Source organism: Sus scrofa, chromosome 1 (genome assembly GCF_054392235.1).
Source record: "Sus scrofa isolate SSC_HxYL_T2T_F1_AM1 chromosome 1, Sscrofa_HxYL_maternal_Yorkshire_Landrace_v2.0, whole genome shotgun sequence".
Classification (NCBI taxonomy): Eukaryota; Metazoa; Chordata; class Mammalia; order Artiodactyla; family Suidae; genus Sus; species Sus scrofa.
Window position 1 is genome coordinate 281,158,159 of NC_139383.1, and position 20,341 is coordinate 281,178,499.

Below are 20,341 nucleotides of genomic sequence, written 5' to 3' on the forward strand. Positions count from 1 at the left end.
ACATCTGTGGGGGGAGGCTAGGAATGTAGCGTGAGCCTAGAGGGAAAAGGGAGATGACTCAGTAAACACCTCTCTGTCCTACGTGCACAGATCCAAAGGGCCATCCTGATGTGGGCTCGGAGACGGGTGGAGGAGGGGTTGTGGCAGATGAGGTCGGGAAACTGGGAAGTTGGATGCTGGCTGGGTCGTCATGGACACTGGGGGATGGGGCTCGACGGTGAACCAGGTGCCCAGGCCTCTGGGAATGGGCCTGAACGTCCAGGGGGCCAGTGGGGGGTCAGCTGCAAGGAGGGGAAGAGCGGCCGAGCTGCAGGAATGTGCCTCTGTGGAGCAGGAGTTTCACAAGTGGGGTGGCTTAAAAGTCTGGAAGCAGCAGGGCGGGCCGAGAAGGAGAGCAGCTGCCCCCCTGCCCCAGCACACAGGTGTGAGAAGCCAACAGCTTCCATGTGAAGTCACTGCGAGGCCAGGGTGTGGCTCCTGCCGCAGAAGCAAGGGTCCACTCTCTCGCCCCCCACAGGTACCTCAGGGTGGGGTGAGGCCCACACCTACAGACCAGCTGTCCTTCTGACGGCGGAGCAGGGAGCAGTCTGTGTTCTTGGTGCCCTTTCCACTCTCAGTACCTCCTGCAGGCCAGCAGGGCGAGTACAGACACACGGGGGCTCAAGTCTCACCTCTGCCTCTTAAAAAGCCCCTCTCTCCTAAGTCCGAGGTTTTCTTCTCAGTAAAGACGGGACTGTGACGTGTGCAGAGGCCTTAGCGAGTCCGTGTTTCGTTAGAGCTCAGTAAACGCCCACTCTTACTGCCGTTTTGTTCACCTGCAGCTTCCACCTCCGTCAGCCTCATAAAGCAGGTGTCATTATCCCCATTTCAGAGAGGAGAACACTGAGGCTCTCGAGAAACAGAATGACCTGCTGAGAATCTCGCAGTGACAGGGCAGAGCCATCGGGGGCTCCTCGGAGGCCAGGCCCTGCCACCCTTTCCTGCACTGCCTCCACCTCCCTCCTTAACTGGTTCTGTCCCACCCTGTGGAGGGTGGCAGAGAAGATCGGGCAGGGATTTTGGTCCTCTCAGATGGAATGCAGTGACTGTGATGGTCTGGGGAGAGCACCTGACCCCAGCTACCCAGGGACAGAGGGACAGTTTAGTGTGGCAGAGGCTGCAGGTGACATAGAGTCAAAACCTGGCTCTGCCACTTCCCAGTGATATGACCTTGCAAGTTGCCGTGGCTTCTTCCTCTGTGCAGTGGACGTCTTAGTCCCCCAAATGGGCAGGTGCAAAGGTTGAAGCAGATGGCTTCTAGAAATCACCTGGTACAGGGCCTGGCACAGAACAGGTGCTCAGGCATCTAGGCCCTTCCCTTTCTTCTCAGGAAGCAGCACCTCCAGGCTGGGGGCCAGACCCTCGAGCTGTGCCAGGATCTGGGTTGGGTCCACACACCAGGCTTGCGCAGTCACTCCAGCAGAAACCTGTTGTAGGGAACACACACCTGGCTCTGGTCTGTTCTGGAGGGCATCTTTTCCCAGCCAGGGAACTGTTGTGGCCTCAGGGCATGGTGTCCGTGGCCCAGGCATCTGGAGGGCACTCCTCGAGGGACCCCTCTGTGCCTGGCACCCAGCACAGGCCTGGCCCAAAGGACCATCAGCAACTGGGTTTGGTTTTTTTTTTTTTTTTTTTTTTTTTTTGCCTTTTAGGGCCGCACCTGCAGCACACGGATGTTCCCAGGCTAGGGGTCCAATCAGAGCTGTAGCCGCCAGCCTATGCCACAGCCACAGCAACGCAGGATCCGAGCCACGTCTGCGACCCACACCACAGCTCACTGCAATGCCGGATCCTTACCCCACTGAGCGAGGCCAGGGATCGAACCCTCATCCTCATGGATCCCCGTTGGGTTCGCTGACCGCTGAGCCAGGACGGGAACTCCTCCATCAGCAGCTGTTGACTGATCATGTGCCTCAGTGTCTAAGGAGCATCTCGTGCCCAAGTCAGCAACTCCTACACTTCTCAGGTGGGGCCCAGAGATGGGGAGAGACTGCAGCCTCTGGCTTTGTCTGCCCCCTGCAGATCACCTCACCACCCTGCCCCACGTGCAGAAGTACCTGAAGTCCGTGCGCTACATCGAAGAGCTCCAGAAGTTTGTGGAAGACGACAACTACAAGTAAGTGCCCGCCTGCCCCCTGGCCGCCTGCAGGGCTTGTGGGAGGTCACTGCGGCAGCACCCATGCCCCCTACGCCCAGGCACATGTGCATAAGGTGACCTCTGACCCCATAGAGCCCACAGCAGCTGCTGGGCGTCTCCTCCCACCTGCCGCAGCCCCTCTGTACCAGGAAGGCTGTTCTGCAACCTTCTCAGTGTGCCTTTCCACGTGGGCCTTCCAGCGTGGCTTTTTTAAGTGGGCAGTGTGAATTTTGGACTCCCTGGCTGTGCGTCGTGCAGGCCTGGTGTTCCAGTTTCTCGCAAGCGACTCTCCTGCTCACAGCGCCGAGCGGAGGGGCAGCTTTCAGCCATATCTCCAGGCTGCCAAACAGAGTTCTCCAAGAGCCTGCTTCACGCACGAGGCAGCTCCCCGGGGGCCCCAGCCTCCTGCTGGACTCTGGCCATCTGGCACCAGCTGAGGCCCCCTCTCCATCCCGTGCAGCCCGTGGAGAACAGACCCAGTTCCCGTGAACGCCCTTGTGGGCCCTTTGGCCTCATCTTCCACTCACCTGTTCTGGCTTTCCGTTCTTTCTTCATTTGCGGCACCTGGGAATTTATTCAGCATTTCAGTGTATTTTGAGGGAAAGGGGAGATTTTTCATATTGAGTCTGTCTGCCTTATTGATTGGATGTCTTCTTGGCTCATTTTGAGCTTGAGGTCAACTAAGAGCCTCAGCACTTTTCATATGACCTGATATATCAGGGCAAGTCTCAGCCGTCTTGTAAGTGATCCTTTTCCCCCAAATGCCAACATAGCAGGTATTCTTTTAGACCCAGCCTGTTGGTTGCTTCCAGTGAGCCATGCATGTTGCCTTTGAATCCCGTTATCCAATATATATTTTTTTATCTCTTCCAGTTTTATGTCTAAACATTTGATCAGTTAGATGATTTGGTCTTCATCTAAGGTATTGAAAACTGTAGAGAACTGTGGCCACTAGAGACACCCCCAGGTCACCCCTTCTCCCTCGCCAGGACCTTGGGAATGGCTATTCAAGCAGCCCCACATCTGCCAGCTCTATAGTAGTGGATCTCAGCCCTGGCTGTGAATCAGAGACACATAGGGAGCTTTCTGGCCCTCAAGATTTCTGGGGTGGGGCCTGGAAATTTCTGATTTTTTCAAAACTCCCTACATGGTTCTAATTATTGGCTATCTTTTTTGTTTGTTTCCTTGTCTTTTTGCCATTTCTTGGGCTGCTCCCGCAGCATATGGCGGTTCCCAGGCTAGGGGTCCAATCGGAGCTCTAGCTGCCGGCCCACGCCAGAGCCATAGCAACGCTGGATCTGAGCCAAGTCTGCGACCTACACCACAGCTCACGGCAATGCCGGATCCTTAACCCACTGAGCAAGTCCAGGGATCGAACCCGAAACCTCATGGTTCCTAGTCAGATTTATTAACCACTGAGCCACGACGGGAACTCCTAATTATTGGCTATCTTTAGAAACATAAACAATATCTTTAGTTGTTATTGTACAATATTTTGTTAAAATAGAATATAATAATTTTTGATCTATTACATAATCACAACAGCATAAATGAAGGCCAGAGAGGACCATTAAAACTATGTTTGCCATAAATTGCTAATTTTTACTTATAAAGCATTTGCTGTTCCTGAAAAGAGTACCCCAGAGTGTGAAATTATTCCCACTTAGGTTCTGGGATAACATTTTCCACTAGTGTGCCAACAATGTGATTAAAAAGACAGTCGTTTTTCATTAACGCCAATATCCTTTAAGGAGAAAAATGGTCTATAAATACTTCTGACCATGAGATAATCCTTGGACCGGCTGCAGATCGTGAGTAATTACTCCTTCTATTCCCAAGGCCCTTGAACACCCCAGCACTTAATGCTAAACAACAGTCAGCCCAGGTTTTACAAAGGCCCTTTGTTGAGGTCCGAGCAGACAAACCCAGGGAGGAAGGCTGCCTTCTCACCCCAGAGCCCGGACCCCTGAGGGGTCCCTTCCCAGGAAGGCCCTGGCTCTGAGTGACATGGGACACAGGGGGCTTGTGACTCTGCTTGGGGACCCCACACTCCACGGCCCAAGTCACGCCCGGAGGTCCCCACCCCAAAGGACGCAGGCTTAGCTCTTACCTTGATGGCATTGCCCCACCGACTTTAGAGACCTTGTGCCCAGGAGCCCAGTCAGTGCTTTGTCCTTCTCAGTCTGTAGTCTCTTTTATTTTATTCAAGAAAAATTACCCCAATTCCTACCATTTGGAAAGCATGACCGTTGGCATTAAACGAACATTATTATTTCAGGCATTTTCTCTGCACAGAAAGTGTGTATGCGTACGTGGAGAAGGATGGATAGATGGATTCACGCAAAGAAAGGATTTATTAAAGTTGGATTGTACGCGTTGCACTTTAATTGTACTTAAGCTAGAAAAGGGCACTGAAATAAAACATAAGGTATTGCTGCTCTTCAAATAAAATATTTCTCCACCACAAGAGATGCTATTGCCTAAAAGAGCCTTCTAAGATTAATTGAAGAGGTCAGAGAAAACACAAAGAGGTTGGAGTCGCAAGTTCTGTTTTCACTCAGTTTCTGTGGTGAACAGGGTGTCCATTAGAGATGAGATCATTAGGCGTTCTTGTCGTGGCACAGCGGAAATGAATCTGACCGGGAGCCAAGAGGTTGCGGGTTCGATCCCTGACCTTGCTCAGTGGGTTAAGGATCCGGCGTTGCCATGAGCTGTGGTGTGGGTCACAGATGCAGCTCCGATCTGGCGTTGCTGTGGCTGCGGTGTAGGCTGGCAGCTGTAGCTCCGATTCAACCCCTAGCCTGGGAACCTCCATATGCCGCGGGTGTGGCCCTGAAAAGCAAAAAACAAAACAAAACAAAAACAAAGATGAGATCATGAGCACGCTCCCCGCTTGGTCTCTCGTTCGCCGTCTTCCCGTTCCTCCTTATCTTATTTCTACATAGTCCAGTTTTATAACATACACATCATGTTCAGGAATCGTAGTTCCTACTGGTTAGTGTTTGTAGACATTTTCCAGTCTTACCACCTGCTGCTTCTCCATCCCTGGAGTCTTTACTTTAAATCAGTCCCTTATTTAGCCGGCTCTCATCGCGAGGCAGGGTTTTGTAAGTCCCGCGCGTGCTGCGTTCTCCTTCGTGAAAACATCTGCATCTGACTTGCTGGGCTCCTTCGCTTCCCTCCCTCGGGACGGGCAGAGCCCGCTGCACTGCCTTCTGGCACTGCGTGGTGCTGTAGACACGTCTCAAGCCAGTCTGGGTCTCTCCTCTTGTAAGCAACCTCTTTTGTCTACCTGGTGGGTGAAGAATCCTTGAAGTTCCAAAGCTTTGCAGGGGGAGCGCGCCCGGTCTCCCTGGAGCATGGATGCTCTTGCTTCACTGCAGAGGAATTCTTTGGGTTTCTGTCTTTGACTCCTTCTGTGCCACTTGGTGGCTTTTCTCTTTCCAGCATTCCAGGGGTCCATATGTTGGATGCTGCCTGCCTTCCAACTCCATCAGCCTCTTTCTTTCTCGTGGCGGCACCTCCGTCTTTGTCGCCTACGGGCACTGGGCCGATCTTTCTGCTCTGGGACTCCTGTCCTCCCCCGGTTTAGTCCTGCATCTGCTCCCGGGCTTCTCCAGGCTCCCCCCTCATCTTACTCTTCTGCGTTACCATCTCATCTTGCAGGTTCTGTTTTATTCAACCACTTCTAAGATTAATTGAAGAGGTCAGAGAAAACACAAAGAGGTTGGTTCTAAAGCACTTGGGGCATTTCCTTGTGTTCCTCAGGGCTGCCTTCCGGGCTGAGCAACCCGGCAGTGCTCTCTGCCGTCCTCTTCCCCTTGTTTCTGAGAGGATGGTTGCTAGTTTGCCCGACCGCTTCTTTTCGTCCCGCTCCGACGTGAGAGGCCTCATCTGGATCTTTCACGGCTCTGAAGGAGGGAGGCGACCTCTGACCTTGCTCCCTGTGTGAGATGGGCTGGTTTCCCCCCTGCTGTGCCCTGAGCCCCAGGGCTTCTTGTCTCTGCCCTCTCGTGCAGCCTGGGGGTGCGCAGGGCTCAGGCTCCAGGGAGGCAGGGAGCCGGCTGTCTGTTTTAGAGGTCGAGGGGTCCTCCCCCATTGTCAGGGGCTCTGTCCCATTCCAGAAATCCTCGGGTTTCCAATCACCCCCCAATCCCCACCATGGAACCTTCATTTCTGTCCGGGTTTCCACCCGCCCCCCACCCCATCCTCTCCTCTCCAGAATCTGGGGCCAGTCAGAAGAGGGAAAGGGCAGGACTCCCACTGAGATGGACCCCACCCCCCTGCCCTGCTGCCCAAGCCTCAGAGGGCAGGTTGGGAGCCATGCCACACTGCAACTCTTGGTCAGACTGCAGAATCTTCCTTTTTTTTCCTCGGCTGCAGGTTTCTAAAGTTCATGGCTTCCGTTTATGCCCCCTCCCTTGTTGAGTAGCAACTACTGAGTCCTTTTACTCTGAAGCCTCTGTGGTTGTTTGTGGGTTTTGTTGGGAGAGGGGGAGTCTGGGCATCTGGCTTCACTCTGTCATTTCACCCACAAGTTCTCAATTAATACTTTTAAAAAAGAATCATCCTCTTGTGATACCAGTCCTCAGAATGCATCTGTGGCACCATGCCTCTCTGGGGGCATCGGAGAGAGAGGGCGCGGTCATGACTGAACACCCTGGCTTGGGTCAGATGGCCTGATCCCCTGCTGGGCCACTGGTCAGCCCCGGGGATCTTGGGGAAGCTACATAACCTCGCCGCTGCTGCTCAGATTCTTCACCCCTAAGGCAGGGCTGGTGTTCCTAGTTCACAGCGTTGTCTTGAGAATGACCACATTTGTGCCCGGCAGATGATGGGCCGTGGTCACACTGTGTCCTCCTTACCCACTGTTTCTTGGTCATGGAAATTCCCAGGGGACCTTGGATGGACAGGGCTGTGACCTGGAGCCCAACTCAGAGGGTTCCCGAGTCCCGTGACCAGAAGCGCCCTTAACAGCAGTCCAGCTTCTCCAGTCCAGACACGTGCATATTCTTTTCTCCCTCGGCCACGCCAGACCCCTTCTAATCTTTGGGAAATCTTTGTTTCCAGACTGTCGCTCAGAATTGAACCAGGAAGCAGCTCCCCGAGACTCGTCTCTTCCAAGGAAGATCTCGCAGGTACCGTAACCGAAGTCACCAATAGCCCAGACGTGGCTGCCAGGGTTGGCTTTGCCTGTGAAGCCAAAGAACAGAGTCGAATTTGCAGGTTGGCCGACTCAGCCATCCCTGCCCCCAGCCCCCCGACAGCAAGCTGCCTGGGCTCTGACCACACGGGACCCTGGGGGGAAACACCGCTAGGCTGGGCCTCTTGGAAGAGCCTGGGCCCAGAGAGGCAAGGTCAGGACCCCAGGCTGGGAGCGTGTACAAGGTCAAGAGGACCCCAGGGTCCCCTCCAGGTCACCTGGACCCTTCTTATCAGGGTGGCTGCTCACGGGGTGCTGGGGTGTTTAGAAGCACCATGCACAGACGGCTCTCCTTCCTGGGGCATCAGTTTTATTCCCATATTTGGGACACGCAGTGTCCCTTAGAGATTAAGGGCCCAGGCTGTGAAGTCAGATCCAAGCTGTGCCGTTTGTTTCCTGGCTTGGCTATTTTACCGCTCAGATGCCCATTGCCCTCATCCACAAAACAGAGATAATACTAGCGCCCACCTTGCAAGGCTGTGCCACCTGGACAAGGTCACACTTTAAAGCGCTCTGCCCGCCTCTGCGTACAGTATTAGCTGCTTCAGGGCCATTTCCGTGACAGTTTCCTTTTATGGGTATTCTAACCAACTCTCGTCCCTGGGACCGACCCATCTCTGCTCTTGCCAGGGGAGGGACCAACCTGGGGGTGGCGGCCCAACTTTGCTTCTTCCTCCTGCTTTGCACTTGGGTGACACCAGCCTGGGTTCTAGGCCACCATGATTTTGGACAAGCAACTTTATACCCTCTGGGCCTCGGTTTCCTTACCCATGAGATGGGCATAATAAGTCTTCTATCCCAGAGTCGGTGGAATGTGAACACTGAAATGATATTAAGGCACAGTGTGGAGTGTGACAGGCAGTGTCGGTGAGAGGGTGGCTGCTGCAGGCTGCCGCCTGGTCTCGTGCCACCTCCAGCCTGTTGACCTGCTTGGGCCACTGTCTCCACCCTCTGGAGCCAGGCCGCTGCAGCAGTACCTCTGCTGCTGGGCTCAGGACCACAGAACCTGCTAGAGGCGGTGCTGCAGCTTCCCACCACCCTACCAAGCAAGCCTTGACTTCTAGGGTTTGTTCCAGCCTCTCCTGGCTCCATTGTGCAAGGTCGGACCCTGCCCCTAGCACCTGCACCCCCCCTGGGGGGGTTCCCACATTAACTTAGCAGAGGGAGAGTCTGGTTGAGCCTCTCAGCCCTGGAGGTGCTGCTGTCCACACCTCCAGAGACAGTCAGAGTCCTGGCCTACGCTTGATTTTCCCAGGGTTCCAGGAGCCCGATACAAAAATATCTAAGGCTGTCTCCTCCCACATGCACTGCTTTCATACCTGCCAGGTGACCCACCAGCAGAGGTGACCAGAAGGAAAGCTCTCGGCACTGGTCTTGTCTCTGCCTTCTCATCTCTGCCCCTGCTCTAGGTCACCTTCCCCACCCAGTCAGCTGTGTTCCTTCCAGATGCTCAGACACCTGCACCTGACCTCTGGGTCGGGGAGGACGGGGGCACGGAGCCCATCAGAGGGATGTAGGAAGTAGCAGCAGGATTCTAAAGCAATGGTTTCGGCCATAGAAGGAGCAATAGGAAACACTAGCCACTCAAGACTCCTTCCTCAGGAGAGCGTGCCAGAATTCTGGCGCCGAGAGTCGGCTCAAAACAAACGCCTTTCTGCATCTCGTCCACGTGAGTCTGCGGAAGAGCCCTCTGCACCCAATCTGGCTAATACACCTTAACAGGATGACCACACCTCTGGGGACGTGCCAACAAGTCCCCACAGCCACACTTTCTTTCTGCCCTGGGCAGATGTGCTGCGGGGTTCAGCTCCCAGGCTCCCTCCCTGCCCCAGCCCAGGTCTGCACCCGTGCCACCAGCTCCCCCCGCCAGGCCGGAGGTCATAAACAGGAGTCAGGCTCAGAAAGCTAACCCTGCTCGTGGGAGGCCGCTCACTGAGCCCCAGGGCAGGAAAGGAGGAGCTACCTTCACTTTCGACTCCTGTCTGTGACGGAAACCAGTACCGGAGCCAAGACCCAGCCTGTGGGTCAGCCGGACTCGCCTTCCATCCCATCTGCCGTCACCTCCCCAGCTCCCTTGTTTATGAGCTGTGTGAAACCAGAACCCAGAAAGTGAACGGACCTCCAGCAGCCGTCAGAATCCTGGCAGGAGACAGAATTGCCCCCAGATGGCTCCCAGGAAGAGACTTCATGAAGGTGAAATGGGAGAGGAATGAATACTTCACACACAGGACAGCGAAGCACCCGGCACCTCCAGGGTGAAGGACCTGGGGAAGGAAGAAGGTCACAACTCCGGCAGTTGCTGAGCGACAGAGGACAGTCAGCTTGGCAGGAGCTGCGGAAGCGGAGGGTGAAGCGGAGGGAGGGAGAAGAGGTGCCCGGGCCCCTCTCGCCTCTGCCCTCCCTCCCCACCCACCGCCCGAGCCTCCCATCGGCCAAAGCCGATTGGAAGCCTAGGGTGAGGAGCTTCTCGGGGAGTGGGCCTCCCAAGGGCTCCAAGCTGGGCACAGAGCGCATCCAAAGGGTGGGCAGAACACCCTGTGTACCTGCCAAGCCTCAGTTTCTTCATCCATAAAATGGGCACAATAACACCTCCACAGGGGGGGTGTGTGAGAATTTATTGAGATCGCGTGTGTAGAAGGCTTAGCAGGTGCCCAGCACGTACAGCACCCTCATCGAGGGTGATGGCATCAGGATGACAGTATCATTTGTCATACTGACCATGTTATGATTCTGCCTCTGTCACCAAATCATTCTTCCGGTTTTAGCAAAACATCACTGCTTCAGGGAAGCCTCTCCTCCCCCGGGGTCAGCCTCCCTGTTACAGCAGCAGGGGTCGGGCTGTGGCCCCAGGGTAGCACGTTGACTGCCCGCACGCCCTGATGGCAGAGTTGAGGTTGGGACAAAGATGCTGGGCCTGCAACGCCCAGAACTTCACCCCTGGCCTTTCATAGAGTTTGCCCCCTGGCCTCACAGCCTCTTGCCGCTCAGCGCACGTCCCCTGCGGAAACTGACAGTTATCTGTGCGTCTTTGTCCGGTGTCTGCGTCCCCACCTGAAAGCCTGAAAGTGCCCGGAGCTAAGGACCCAGCCCAGCACCGGTAAAGGCCCGTGGTGGCTGCGCCCGCCCTCCAGCGCCGGCCTCTGGGCTCCCGGCTGGGCCCCGCGGGCACCTGGTTCCCGGAGGCGGCTCCGGAGTGGGCTGACTGCTGACTCCGCACTCCTTCCAGAGAAGTGCTGAGGTCGCATTTTCACACAGCGCACAGGCTCCCGGGAGTGTCTGCCACGGGCTTTCCAAATCCCTGGCCCCAGCCTGGAAGCAGGATGTTAAGGTTTTCATTGATCACCAGAGGCTCAGGGGCGTCTGGAAGGCTTTGGATGCACTCAGCGGTCCCGGCCACCCCCCTCGGCCTCTGGCCGACAGAGGGGACAGGCACGGGGTCCCGTGGAGGGCGGGCCCTGGGGAGCAGCTCCAGGGAAGCCTCCCCCACCCCCGGCAATTAGACCGGCTGCGTGGCAGGAGCCGGACCGGACCCGGGGACAGGAATGTGCCTCTTGCGGTCCCAGGAATGGGAGGAACGCAGCCTCCCTCAGCTCCGCGGGAGGGAGCTGGAGCTTCAGCTCTGGGCCCTTTCCAGCCACAGGCACCCCCACACCTGCCAAGCAAAGGCCCTAAGATGCATTTGTTCACTCGAGGCTTCACCTGCAGACTGTGAGCCAGGCACCCGGTGGAACCAGGCAAAGACCTGCCCTCGTGGGCGTCATGCTTTAGTAGGGGAGGCTGGCAGCGGAAGGCGTGAGGGGCGGGGGACCCACAAGAGCCCTAGGGGGCCAGTGTGAGCTGCGTGACCCCTCTCTGCAGCCGCGTGCACTTTCCCCCAGCTCCCCTGCCCCAGCATGGAAGCTGCTGGCTCTAGTGTCGGGAGCAGCCCTGGTCTTGGGCCTCTGGGACCTTGGTTAGTGTCAGGATGGTCCCCGAGCTGCAGCTGTGCCCTTCATCCCCGTGATGCCCCTGCACCCCTCTCTCCAGCCCTGGGGAGTGGCTGTGCCAGCAGCTCTGTACCAGCAGATGGACAGACTGTGAGAAAGGAAGTGGGGAGCCGTTCTCAGTTTCTGGTCTGGAGAGAAAAAAGGCCAGGAATGCCACGTGCTCCATTTTCCCCATGTATGTAATGTTTAGTTTATATAATGAACTAATATTTTCCTGGAGAGCAAAAATCATAAAGAACGTTGACCCCAAGAGAGGGCAAGTGATGTTTGTATGTGCCCTGGAACCGGTGAAGACATTTCCAGAGCGCGTCCGCCCCCGCCTCCACGCGCTGAACCAACTGGCAGGTTTTCTCTGAAGGGTCCTTGGCAGCAAAGCAAGTCCATGGAAAAATCTCGCCTGGGCCGCAGGTTTCTGCACCTTCGGGACTGCTCTCGACACACCTTTCCGTCTTCCTTGTTTTATTGCCTGTGGGTAAAAGCCCAGCTTCAGAGTCTGGCAGACCTGAGTTCAAGGCCCAGCTCCAGCACGTCCCAGCTGTGGGACCTTGGGCGATTGGCGTGATCCCGCCGAGCCTCAGTTTTCTTATTGGTGAAATGGGAAGAGGAAGAAATACCTCACATAGACCTACTTCGCAGGGCGGAGGCTGGGCCTGGCAGGCGCTCCCACTCAGGAACATTAGCTCCAGGCGCTGACGCTGTGCAATGGAGGGACTCCGACGCAGCCAACAGAGCTCTGGATGGGGGGCTCAGAGGGCCCTCACCTCAGCTCCAGGTCACCACGCACCAGCCGTGCCAGCCACTGCAGCCACATAACCAGCCACCCCAGGAGCCAGTAGCACAAAGCGACCATTTTACTGTATGCATTGATTTGAGGGCCAGGAATTTGGACAGGGCACAGCTGGGTGGCCGGCCTGTCTCTGCTCCGCAACAACTGAGGCCTCAACTGGAAAGATTTGACGGCCGAGAGGGACTTGATCCTGGGGCCGGAACCACCTAGACGTGCTTGGTGCTGGGTGGCAGCTGGGGCAGAACAGAAGCGAACCTGTGGCCTCCATGTGGCCTGGATTTCCCTGCCACATGACGGCCTCGGGGCCATCAAACTCCTACATGGCCTTCCTTCCCCTGAGAGGATGTCCCCAGGGCATCAGGGCATCTCCATGACCCGCCTCGGAAGACACATAGCCTCGCTTGTGCCACACTCTGCAGGCCAAGGCCTCCCCAGACCCAGGGAGAGGGGAGGTTGACCAGCCCCTCAACAGGAGTGTCAGAGAATTTATGGGCCTGTGTCAAAACCTACCGCACCAGCTGGTTGATGGTCGGGAAACAGAGGTGCAAAGATAGTGGTAATACCAGCAATGGCAGCTAACACGGATTGAGTGTGTACGCTCGGCCAGGCGCTGCTTGGAGCTGTGCCATGTTTGGCCTGGTGAGCCTCACACCTACTCTGCGGGGCCGGGGGTGATACATCCCGTCCTACAGGTGAAGGAGCTGGGGTACCTGCCCCCCTCATCTCATGCCTAGAAGAAGGGGCACAGCCAGTTGCTGAACCCCAGGGTCCGGACCAGTTGGCACCTGTATCCAAACTGTGGAAGAAGTGGGATGCACCTGAAGGCCCAGAGTGCCCTGGGCTCTGCCCCATCCTCTGTGCCATGCAGGAAGTGGCTGCCCCAGGAAACAACCTCGACAGAGCCGTGACTTGCCTGCACTCACTCGGAGTCACAGGCTGTCCCAGTGTGGTCCTTGGAAGACTGGTTCTGTGCGGTTCTGGAACTCCAAACCTGATTTGGCGTTCATTCCCCTTCCCTGGCACCCTGCCCCCGGGGCCCGGCTGCCGGTGGTCAGAGAGCAGGGGTGTTGGCCCTCACCCTCTCCAGTGTTCTCCGCCTTCCTTGGCTTGCTGACTGCCAGGTCCAGGTGCCAAGAGTGGTGTGGGCACAGTGCAGATCCAGGTGGCAGTTGATAACACTGATGCTCCCTCTCTGGGCACTTTCATAGGGTTTTTTCCAGATTCCACAGGTCCTTTGACCCGCCACACCTGTCCTGGTACCGTGTGTGCAAGGGCAGCTAAGCCCAGTGTGGCCACCACTGACCTCCATGTTGGCTCCAGGCCTGAGTGGGGCACGGCCAGTCCCCTGGGCCTCCCAGCTGCGGGGGACACGTACCGGGCTCCTCAAGTGGCCCAGAGACCCCCTCGCTGTGGTCAAGGAGAAGAAGAGATCACCCCATGGATGTGGGGAGGGCACCCCCTCTCTACCCTCGTACCTTCTCAGAAAGTACCGGGTCCCTGGGTGAGGGACTCAAGGGCTGGAGAGCTGGGTTTTGCCCATAAACTCTGAGGTTCCCCTCCGCTCTGTCCTGGGAGTCTCCATCTTACATCAAGATCAAGCGCAGGAGCCAAGACTCTAACCTGCTGCCATTTTTCAGAAAGAAATGAACCGGGGCAAACTGATGTGTGAGATAGAGCCTGGCTCACAGTGAGGACCCGGAAGAGCCGCAAGTCTGAGAAACAAAGAGCACGTGTGAATGCGAAAGTCTCCAGCTCTGGGCTGCACCGTGAAAGCTGGCCACACGGTGGCCAGACGGCCACACAGACGGACTTTCAGGGCAGAGGGGCCCGGGGCCCGGAGAGCCGCGAGGTGCTGGCAGACCCACAGAGGACCCCTCTCTGGGAACAGGGCTCTCAGCCCCTGCAGGAAAGCAACCGAGAGCCACGGACCCCCCAGGTCCAGGGTGGAAGGGGGCCCCATGCCCCAGACCCTCAGGGAGGTGCTCTCCACAGCCGGGGTGGCAGGGGTCCCCCTCTTCTCCAGTGACGATGAGGAGGCTCAGAGCCGAGGAGCCTGGGCAGCAGGCTCCCAGCTCAGCCCCAGCAGAGGCGGGACTGGAACGCAAGTCTTGTGACTCCAGTTGAGTCGTTTCCCTGCAACACAGCTGCCTCCCATTAATCTCCCACGTGCGAGACTTGGAAGGCACCCCGCGAGCGGAGCGGGGCTGCCAGGCTGCTTCAATGGGCAGCGCTGACCCAGGGCAGGGCCGCACGGGTGCTGCTGGAACCCGTGGGAACGAGGCTCCCATCCCAGCCACGTGTCCTCCGCGGCAGAGCCGGCGTCCCTGCAGCCACGGACACCGCGCCGGCCCCCTCGGCACACTGGGCCGGTGCTCCGGCTGCTCACCCAGCCCTGCCCTGGGCCCCAGGACACAGCCTGGGCGTCCGGAGCCAGTGTCAGTGGGGGAGAGGGAACTCACACACGATGCCGTAGCTTCCCGGGACGGGCGCTGTGAAGGCACGGTGCAGGCCGCACGCAACCAGGAGGACGGGGTCGCGGCCCTCTTTATGAGAGCTCGGGGACACGGGTTCTGGGCCCTGCAGTTCAGTGAAAGCCCTCGCTGTCTCATTTAACCGCCGAGGGCAGGAGCAGACCAGCGGTTCTTTCGCTCTGTTTCTCCCTCTTCTCCCAAGAGAAACACCCAGAATGAACAGGTCATGTCTGCGGGGTTCCAGGCTTGTCTGCTGTGGTCCGCATGAGAGAGTAGACGGGGACCATGGCTCCTGGCAGTGTCCCGGCACAGGCTGGCGGTCCAAGGCTGCCTCCAGAGGAGGAACTGACTGCTGAGACCAGGGGCTGCCGAGGTCACAAGAGTACATTGTTACTGAGCCGCCTTCCTCTAAAATTACACAAATCTAAAATGATGCTTTTCTCAAATATTTGTTCTGTTGACCCTAGTTGTATACCACTGGTTCCTTCCTAGCCTTCCTCTTCTTCTCATCCCACAAACACTGGTTTCCCCTCCTGTCTCCGGGCTTCCCTCTTGCACTGAGATTACAACCTGGATTATCTCGTCCGCTCCTGGGGCTCCACAGCCCTGTGCTGACAAGTCCTGCGCACCTGTCCCCAGTCGTCACCTGTTTCCCAAGCGACGCATCCATCTGCCCAGAGGCCACCAGACATCAGTCCCAAACTGAGCTTCTCGTTGGCCCCCCAATCCTGCTCCCTCCTAACTGAAGGGCACCAGCTCCCACTGAGGGTTACCCCAAATCAGCCTCGCGGTCCACACCCCTGCTGGTCTACCCTCTAGACACCTCTGGTTCACATCTCCCCTTCCCAGCCTGCGGTCTTGACCAGAGTGAGCTTTCTAGGGTACAAGTCTCAGCATAATTTGCTCTCCTAGAATCTAAATAAAATAATCTCCTCTCCTAAAGACCTCCGTGTCCTCCCCTCGTTGAACCTCAGGCCCCTCACGCAGCCCTGCAGCCCCAGTCTGGCTCCCAATGTACACACACTCCCCATGCTCAGCTCGTCGCCAGGTTGGCTCTTTGCAGTTTCTGGAGTAGGTCCTGGGCCTGCCGTTTTTGAGGCTTTGCACAAGCTGCTCCTTCCGCCTCTGCCACTGCCTCTGCTGGGACTCCTGCATCAGTCTGGGGGTCACACCCCCCCCAGGGCCCCTCTGACAAGCCTGTGTGCTCAGGTGCACTGCTTACCAGCCCCCTGCCCGGGGAAGCTCCTTAACCTTCCGACCGCACATCCACAGAGTAACGCCGAGATGCCTGGGAGGCAGCGGTACTGTGAAACTTACATCAGATCCTGCGTACTGAGCGTTTTGCACCGTATCTGGCACCTTGTAGGTGCCTGATGAATGTCACCTGTTGCCATTGCCACCATCATTATTGTCGTGGTAGTTACACGATTGGTGTGGTCATGGCTATTATTGTATTTATTTGTTCCTATCAAAGCAGTTATCTGCTTACTTGTCTCTGTCCCCCCTCGACTGTAAACTGCACAGAGACAGAACCCCAGCTGTCTAATTCAGTGTGACTGTGTGGCGTCTGGCCCGGGGTGTTGTTGCAGGAAGGAGGGAGAGCTGCTGTATCATTTCCTCCTCGTGGGGAGGCTGCCAGGCCAGCGCACTGTCCCCGTGTTGAAGATTCAGGCTCAGAAGGGGCCGGGTGACTTGCGCAAGGTCACTCAGCCTGCAGGTGGCAGCGGCCGGTGGGAGCCCAGGCCCGTCTGCCTCTGGGTCCTGTGCTCTCTGCTGTGGCCATTCATCATCCTTACTCCTGTCCACTCCAAAGCCATGGTTCGAAGGCCCTGTGCTCTTTTCTCTTCCAATCAATGAGTGGTCTGTTGGGCAGCATGTTGGTTTCTGGAGAGAAATGTAATGAAAACCAGATTTTTTTCATGATATCTCATTCCCCAGTGACTGTCAGTTCTCATATGTTCCAATAAAACTGCTAAAGAAACAGCCACTTAAAGATTATTCATGGAAAAATTATGCTGAGGAAAAATAGAGCAATCCTCTGAGATAGTCAAGCTGCGTGGTCAGTTTTTCCAGCTGTCCGTGCCATATCAGGCCGGGCAGCGGGGACCACACTCTGTTAAGCCAGGCCAGAGCCCCAGCTCATGAGCACTGCCCCCATCCCTGCCCCTGCCCCGAGACATGGAGAAACACAGCTTGCCAGCTGCCCAGCTCAGAAACCATCCCAGAAGACACGTGTTCCTGACGCTGTCACGTGGTGCCCCCCACCCCCAGGCCTGATGGGGCAGGAACGTGAGGCCTTTCAGTAGCACAGTATCACTTACTGGCAGGGAAGCCACCCCCACCCCTCGGTCCCAGCTGAATGGAAATTCTTCTGCTTCAACGGCAAACCCCGGCTGTTGGTCCACAGAGCAGCATCAGCTTTGACCCTGGGCCCAGGGAGATCCCCGCTTCTGCTGCTTGCAGCCCCTTGAAGGGGCATCTGAGGCCAGGCAGGCCTCCAACACAGCGAGAAGAAGGGGGTGGATCTGGGCCTCCGCCTGGAGGGAGAGTCAAGAGCTGAGCGGAAAGGACCAAGGGTGAGCCCGGAACCAGGGATCCGAGCCAGGACGCGCAACCACATGGAGACAGGTGGGGGAGGCAGTGGATCAGGAGTGAGCAGAGGGTGCGGAAGCTCCCGGAAGAGCCTCGGCGCGTCCAGCTCTCATTGCACAAGGGGCGACTGAAGGAACAAGCCCAGCGCCCCACCACCACGTGACTGGAGTGCCTCCGAACATCCTTTTATTTTTATTTTTTAAAAAGCTTTATTGAAGTATAGTTGATTTACCATATTTGAGCGTTCCTTTAACGTGGCTTTGGTAAAAGCATCAGCTGCACAGGAGTCAATGATCTTAGATGTGGAAGTGTTTATACAAGCCTGGTGCACGGTCGGTGCCTAATAGATGTTAGCGTCCTTCACCGTCCCCTCCTCGAGGAGTAGCAGTTGGCCTTTATTCATCACATGTTTCCTGCAGGAAGTGTCTCCTGCTTGTCATGTCAGATCACCTCAGATGGGGCTCCGTGTTCTTCCTTCCTCAGGTCTTCGTTAATGCCTGACCTTTGAACTGTTAGAGCTCCTCCTCCACCCCACGTCCCCCCGACCCCCCGCCACCGCCAGGACAGTGGTGTACCCCTGGGTCCAGGTCCTGTGTGTGATAGAAGCCCTGGCTCCCTTACCTGCAAAACAGGGCTCCGAAGGTCCCCGCCTCCTGGGTGGCAGCCCAGCACCCAGTTCTGGGCACAGAACTTTCAGCTTTCCCCGTTATTCAGGCTGCGACACCACCGGCTCAAGCCACGAGGAGGAGCGAGGCGATTTGACCTTTACAAAATACTTTCTGAACCCAGGGTGGGAGCCAGAGTGACTCAGGCAGTGAGACTGCAATCCTGCGTACATGCGGCTGATAAACAAGGCACACTCTCCCCTCCACATGGATCCATCTATTGAGCAAGACGTGTAAAACCGAAACCAAGCCGATGGCTTCCACGCTTGCCTTGCCCCTCTGCAGCAGCTCCACGAGACATTTCCCCCAGGACAAAACTCGCTCTCATTCCAGCCTTTGGAGCAGAAAGTCTTCACCGACTGCACATCTGAATCCTCTGGAAGGCGCCCCTGTCTCGGTCTCATTTCTCATCCCAAAGAGAGGTTGTCCTCAGACCTGTTCCTCCAACGCCCGGGGAAGGTGCCTCTCCCCAGCCGGGGCCGGGGCAGGGCCGCACACAGAGGTCCGGCATTGGCTCCCCTGTGACCCCATCAGGAGGAGGGGCGATTGCTGGGCAAGGTGGCCCCAGGTGCCCCCTCCATGGATTCACAAGGCCTAGACTTGAACCGGGCTCCATGCCAGCTCCCTGTCCTTGAGGCTTAACCTCCTGAGCTTCTGCTTCTTCCCCATTGGTGAACCAAGGCTGATAACACGGACCTCAGAGGGGCGTCATGGGGGTTACACGTGCGGGCACTGCAGGGCCCGAGGCAGGACACAGATGGCACTCAACTGGGGTGACCAGAGGAGAGTTTCAGAAGGCGGATAAAGAGGAACCCCAGGACGCAGCACAGCACTCCAGGCTAGAGACAGTGGGGCGCTGTAACCACCAAGCCTGCAGGGGTGCAGGGAGGCAGCAGTTACCAAGACCAGAGCACAGGGGGCCCGGAGACTGTGCCTCTCAACAGTGACCATGGGGACGGCAGGCGGGAGCGGTGCCCCAGCCTCACTGTCTTCCCTTCCTCCGTCTCTGGCCAGGGCCCCCATCCTCTGACCTGACCAGGAGCCTGCTGACCTAGGTGCCATGGTACAGCCCCAGTTCATGGCACAGGATGAGGAAAGATGGAGCTGGAGGGCAGAGCCTGGCACAGAGGCATCCACTCAGTTTTAAAGGATGCTCATTTTATCTTTTTTTTTTTTTTTTGTCTTTTTCCAGGGTTGCACCCACGGCACATGGAGGTTCCCAGGCTAGGGGTTGAATCGGAGCTGTAGCCGCCAGCCACAGCCACAGCCACAGCAATGCTGGATCCGAGCCGAATCTGCGACCTATACCACAGCTCATGGCAACGCTGGATCCTTAACCCACTGAGCAAGGCCAGGGATCAAACCCACAACCTCATGGTTCCTGGTCAGATTCATTAACCACTGAGCCACGACAAGAACTCCAGGATGCTCATTTTATTTATTTTTTATTCAATGAATTTATCACATCTGTAGTTGAATAATGATTATCACAATCCAATTTCACAGGATTTCCATCCCACAACCCAAGCACATCCCCCCAGCCCCCAAACTGTCTCCTCTGGAGACCAAAAGTTTTTCAATGTCTGTGAGTCAGCATCTGTTCTGCAAGTTACGTCTGTCCTTTTTTCAGGTTCTACATGTCAGTGAAAGCATTTGATGTTGGTGTCTCATTGGATGGCTGACTTCACTTAGCATGATAATTTCTGGGTCCATCCATGTTGCTAAAAATGCCGGTATTTCGTTCCTTTTAATGGCTGAGCAATATTCCATTGTGTATATGGACCACATCTTCTTGATCCACTCCTCTGTCGATGGACATTTAGGTTGTTTCCATGTCTTGACTATTGAAAATAGTGCTGCAATGAACATCGGAGTACATGTGTCTTTGCGAGTCGTGGTTTTCTCTGGATAGATGCCCAGGAGTGGGATTGCTGGATCAAATGGTAGTTCTATGTTTAGTTTTCTGAGGAATCTCCATACTGTTTTCCACAGTGGTTGCACCAATTTACAATCCCACCAACAGTGTACTAGGGTTCCTTTTTCTCCACATCCTCTCCAGCACTTCTTGTTTGTAGACTTTTTGATGATGGCCCTTCTGGCTGGTGTAAGGTGGTACCTCAGAGTGGTTTTGATTTGCATTCCTCTAATAATGAGTGATGTTGAACATCTTTTCATGTGTTTTTTGGCCATCTGTATGTCTTCTTTGGAGAACTGTCTGTTTAGATCTGCCCATTTTTTGATGGGGTTGTTTGGTTTTTTTGGTATGGAGCTGCAGAAGGTGTTTATGAATTTTGGAGATGAATCCCTAGTCAGTTGATTCATTTGCAAAGATTTTTTCCCATTCTGCGGGTTGTCTTTTCGTTTTGTTTAGGGTTTCCTTTGCTGTGCAGAAACTGTTAAGTTTGATTAGGTCCCATTTGTTTATTTTTGTTTTTATTGTCAATACTCTAAGAGGTGGATC

At 56.0% G+C, this 20,341-nt stretch overlaps 2 protein-coding genes across 34 annotated transcripts in view; one reads left to right on the plus strand and one right to left on the minus strand.

Moving 5' to 3' along the window:
- RALGPS1 (Ral GEF with PH domain and SH3 binding motif 1) overlaps nt 1–20,341 on the plus strand; it is a 334,371-nt gene that overhangs the window by 280,942 nt on the left and 33,088 nt on the right. For all 29 annotated transcript variants that reach the window (XR_014827321.1, XR_002337608.2, XR_014827323.1 and 26 more), the window contains 2 exons: nt 2,062–2,155; nt 7,247–7,314. Coding sequence is in view for 25 of the 29 variants with exons in the window: in XM_084996167.1 (XP_084852293.1) it covers nt 2,062–2,155; nt 7,247–7,314 (162 nt within the window). In the remaining 4 variants the exon portion in view is untranslated. The remainder of the gene's footprint in view (nt 1–2,061; nt 2,156–7,246; nt 7,315–20,341) is intronic.
- On the minus strand, nt 4,539–18,102 carry LOC102168098 (uncharacterized). 5 transcript variants are annotated; one of them, XR_014827641.1, is made up of 5 exons: nt 17,837–17,974; nt 15,941–16,507; nt 14,612–14,988; nt 9,499–9,643; nt 4,539–7,369 (listed from the first exon to the last, which is right to left on the minus strand). XR_014827641.1 is itself a non-coding variant. In XM_084996686.1 (5 exons), the coding sequence occupies exons 2-5, from the start codon at nt 15,887–15,889 to the stop codon at nt 7,330–7,332; spliced, it is 606 nt and encodes a 201-aa protein (XP_084852812.1). In that variant the 5' UTR covers nt 15,890–16,507; nt 17,837–17,974; the 3' UTR covers nt 4,539–7,329. The 5 variants fall into 5 exon arrangements, 4 of the variants coding, with proteins under 4 accessions (XP_084852812.1, XP_084852807.1, XP_020924851.2 ...); XM_084996686.1 differs by having other exon boundaries at nt 15,846–16,507; XM_084996681.1 differs by lacking the exons at nt 4,539–7,369; nt 9,499–9,643 and having other exon boundaries at nt 9,976–14,988; nt 15,846–16,507; nt 17,837–18,102.

Excerpts from the sequence above, each read along its gene's own strand:
- LOC102168098 (XM_084996681.1), bottom strand. The coding sequence starts at position 14,761 with ATGAGACAGCGAGGGCTTTCACTGAACTGCAGGGCCCAGAACCCGTGT.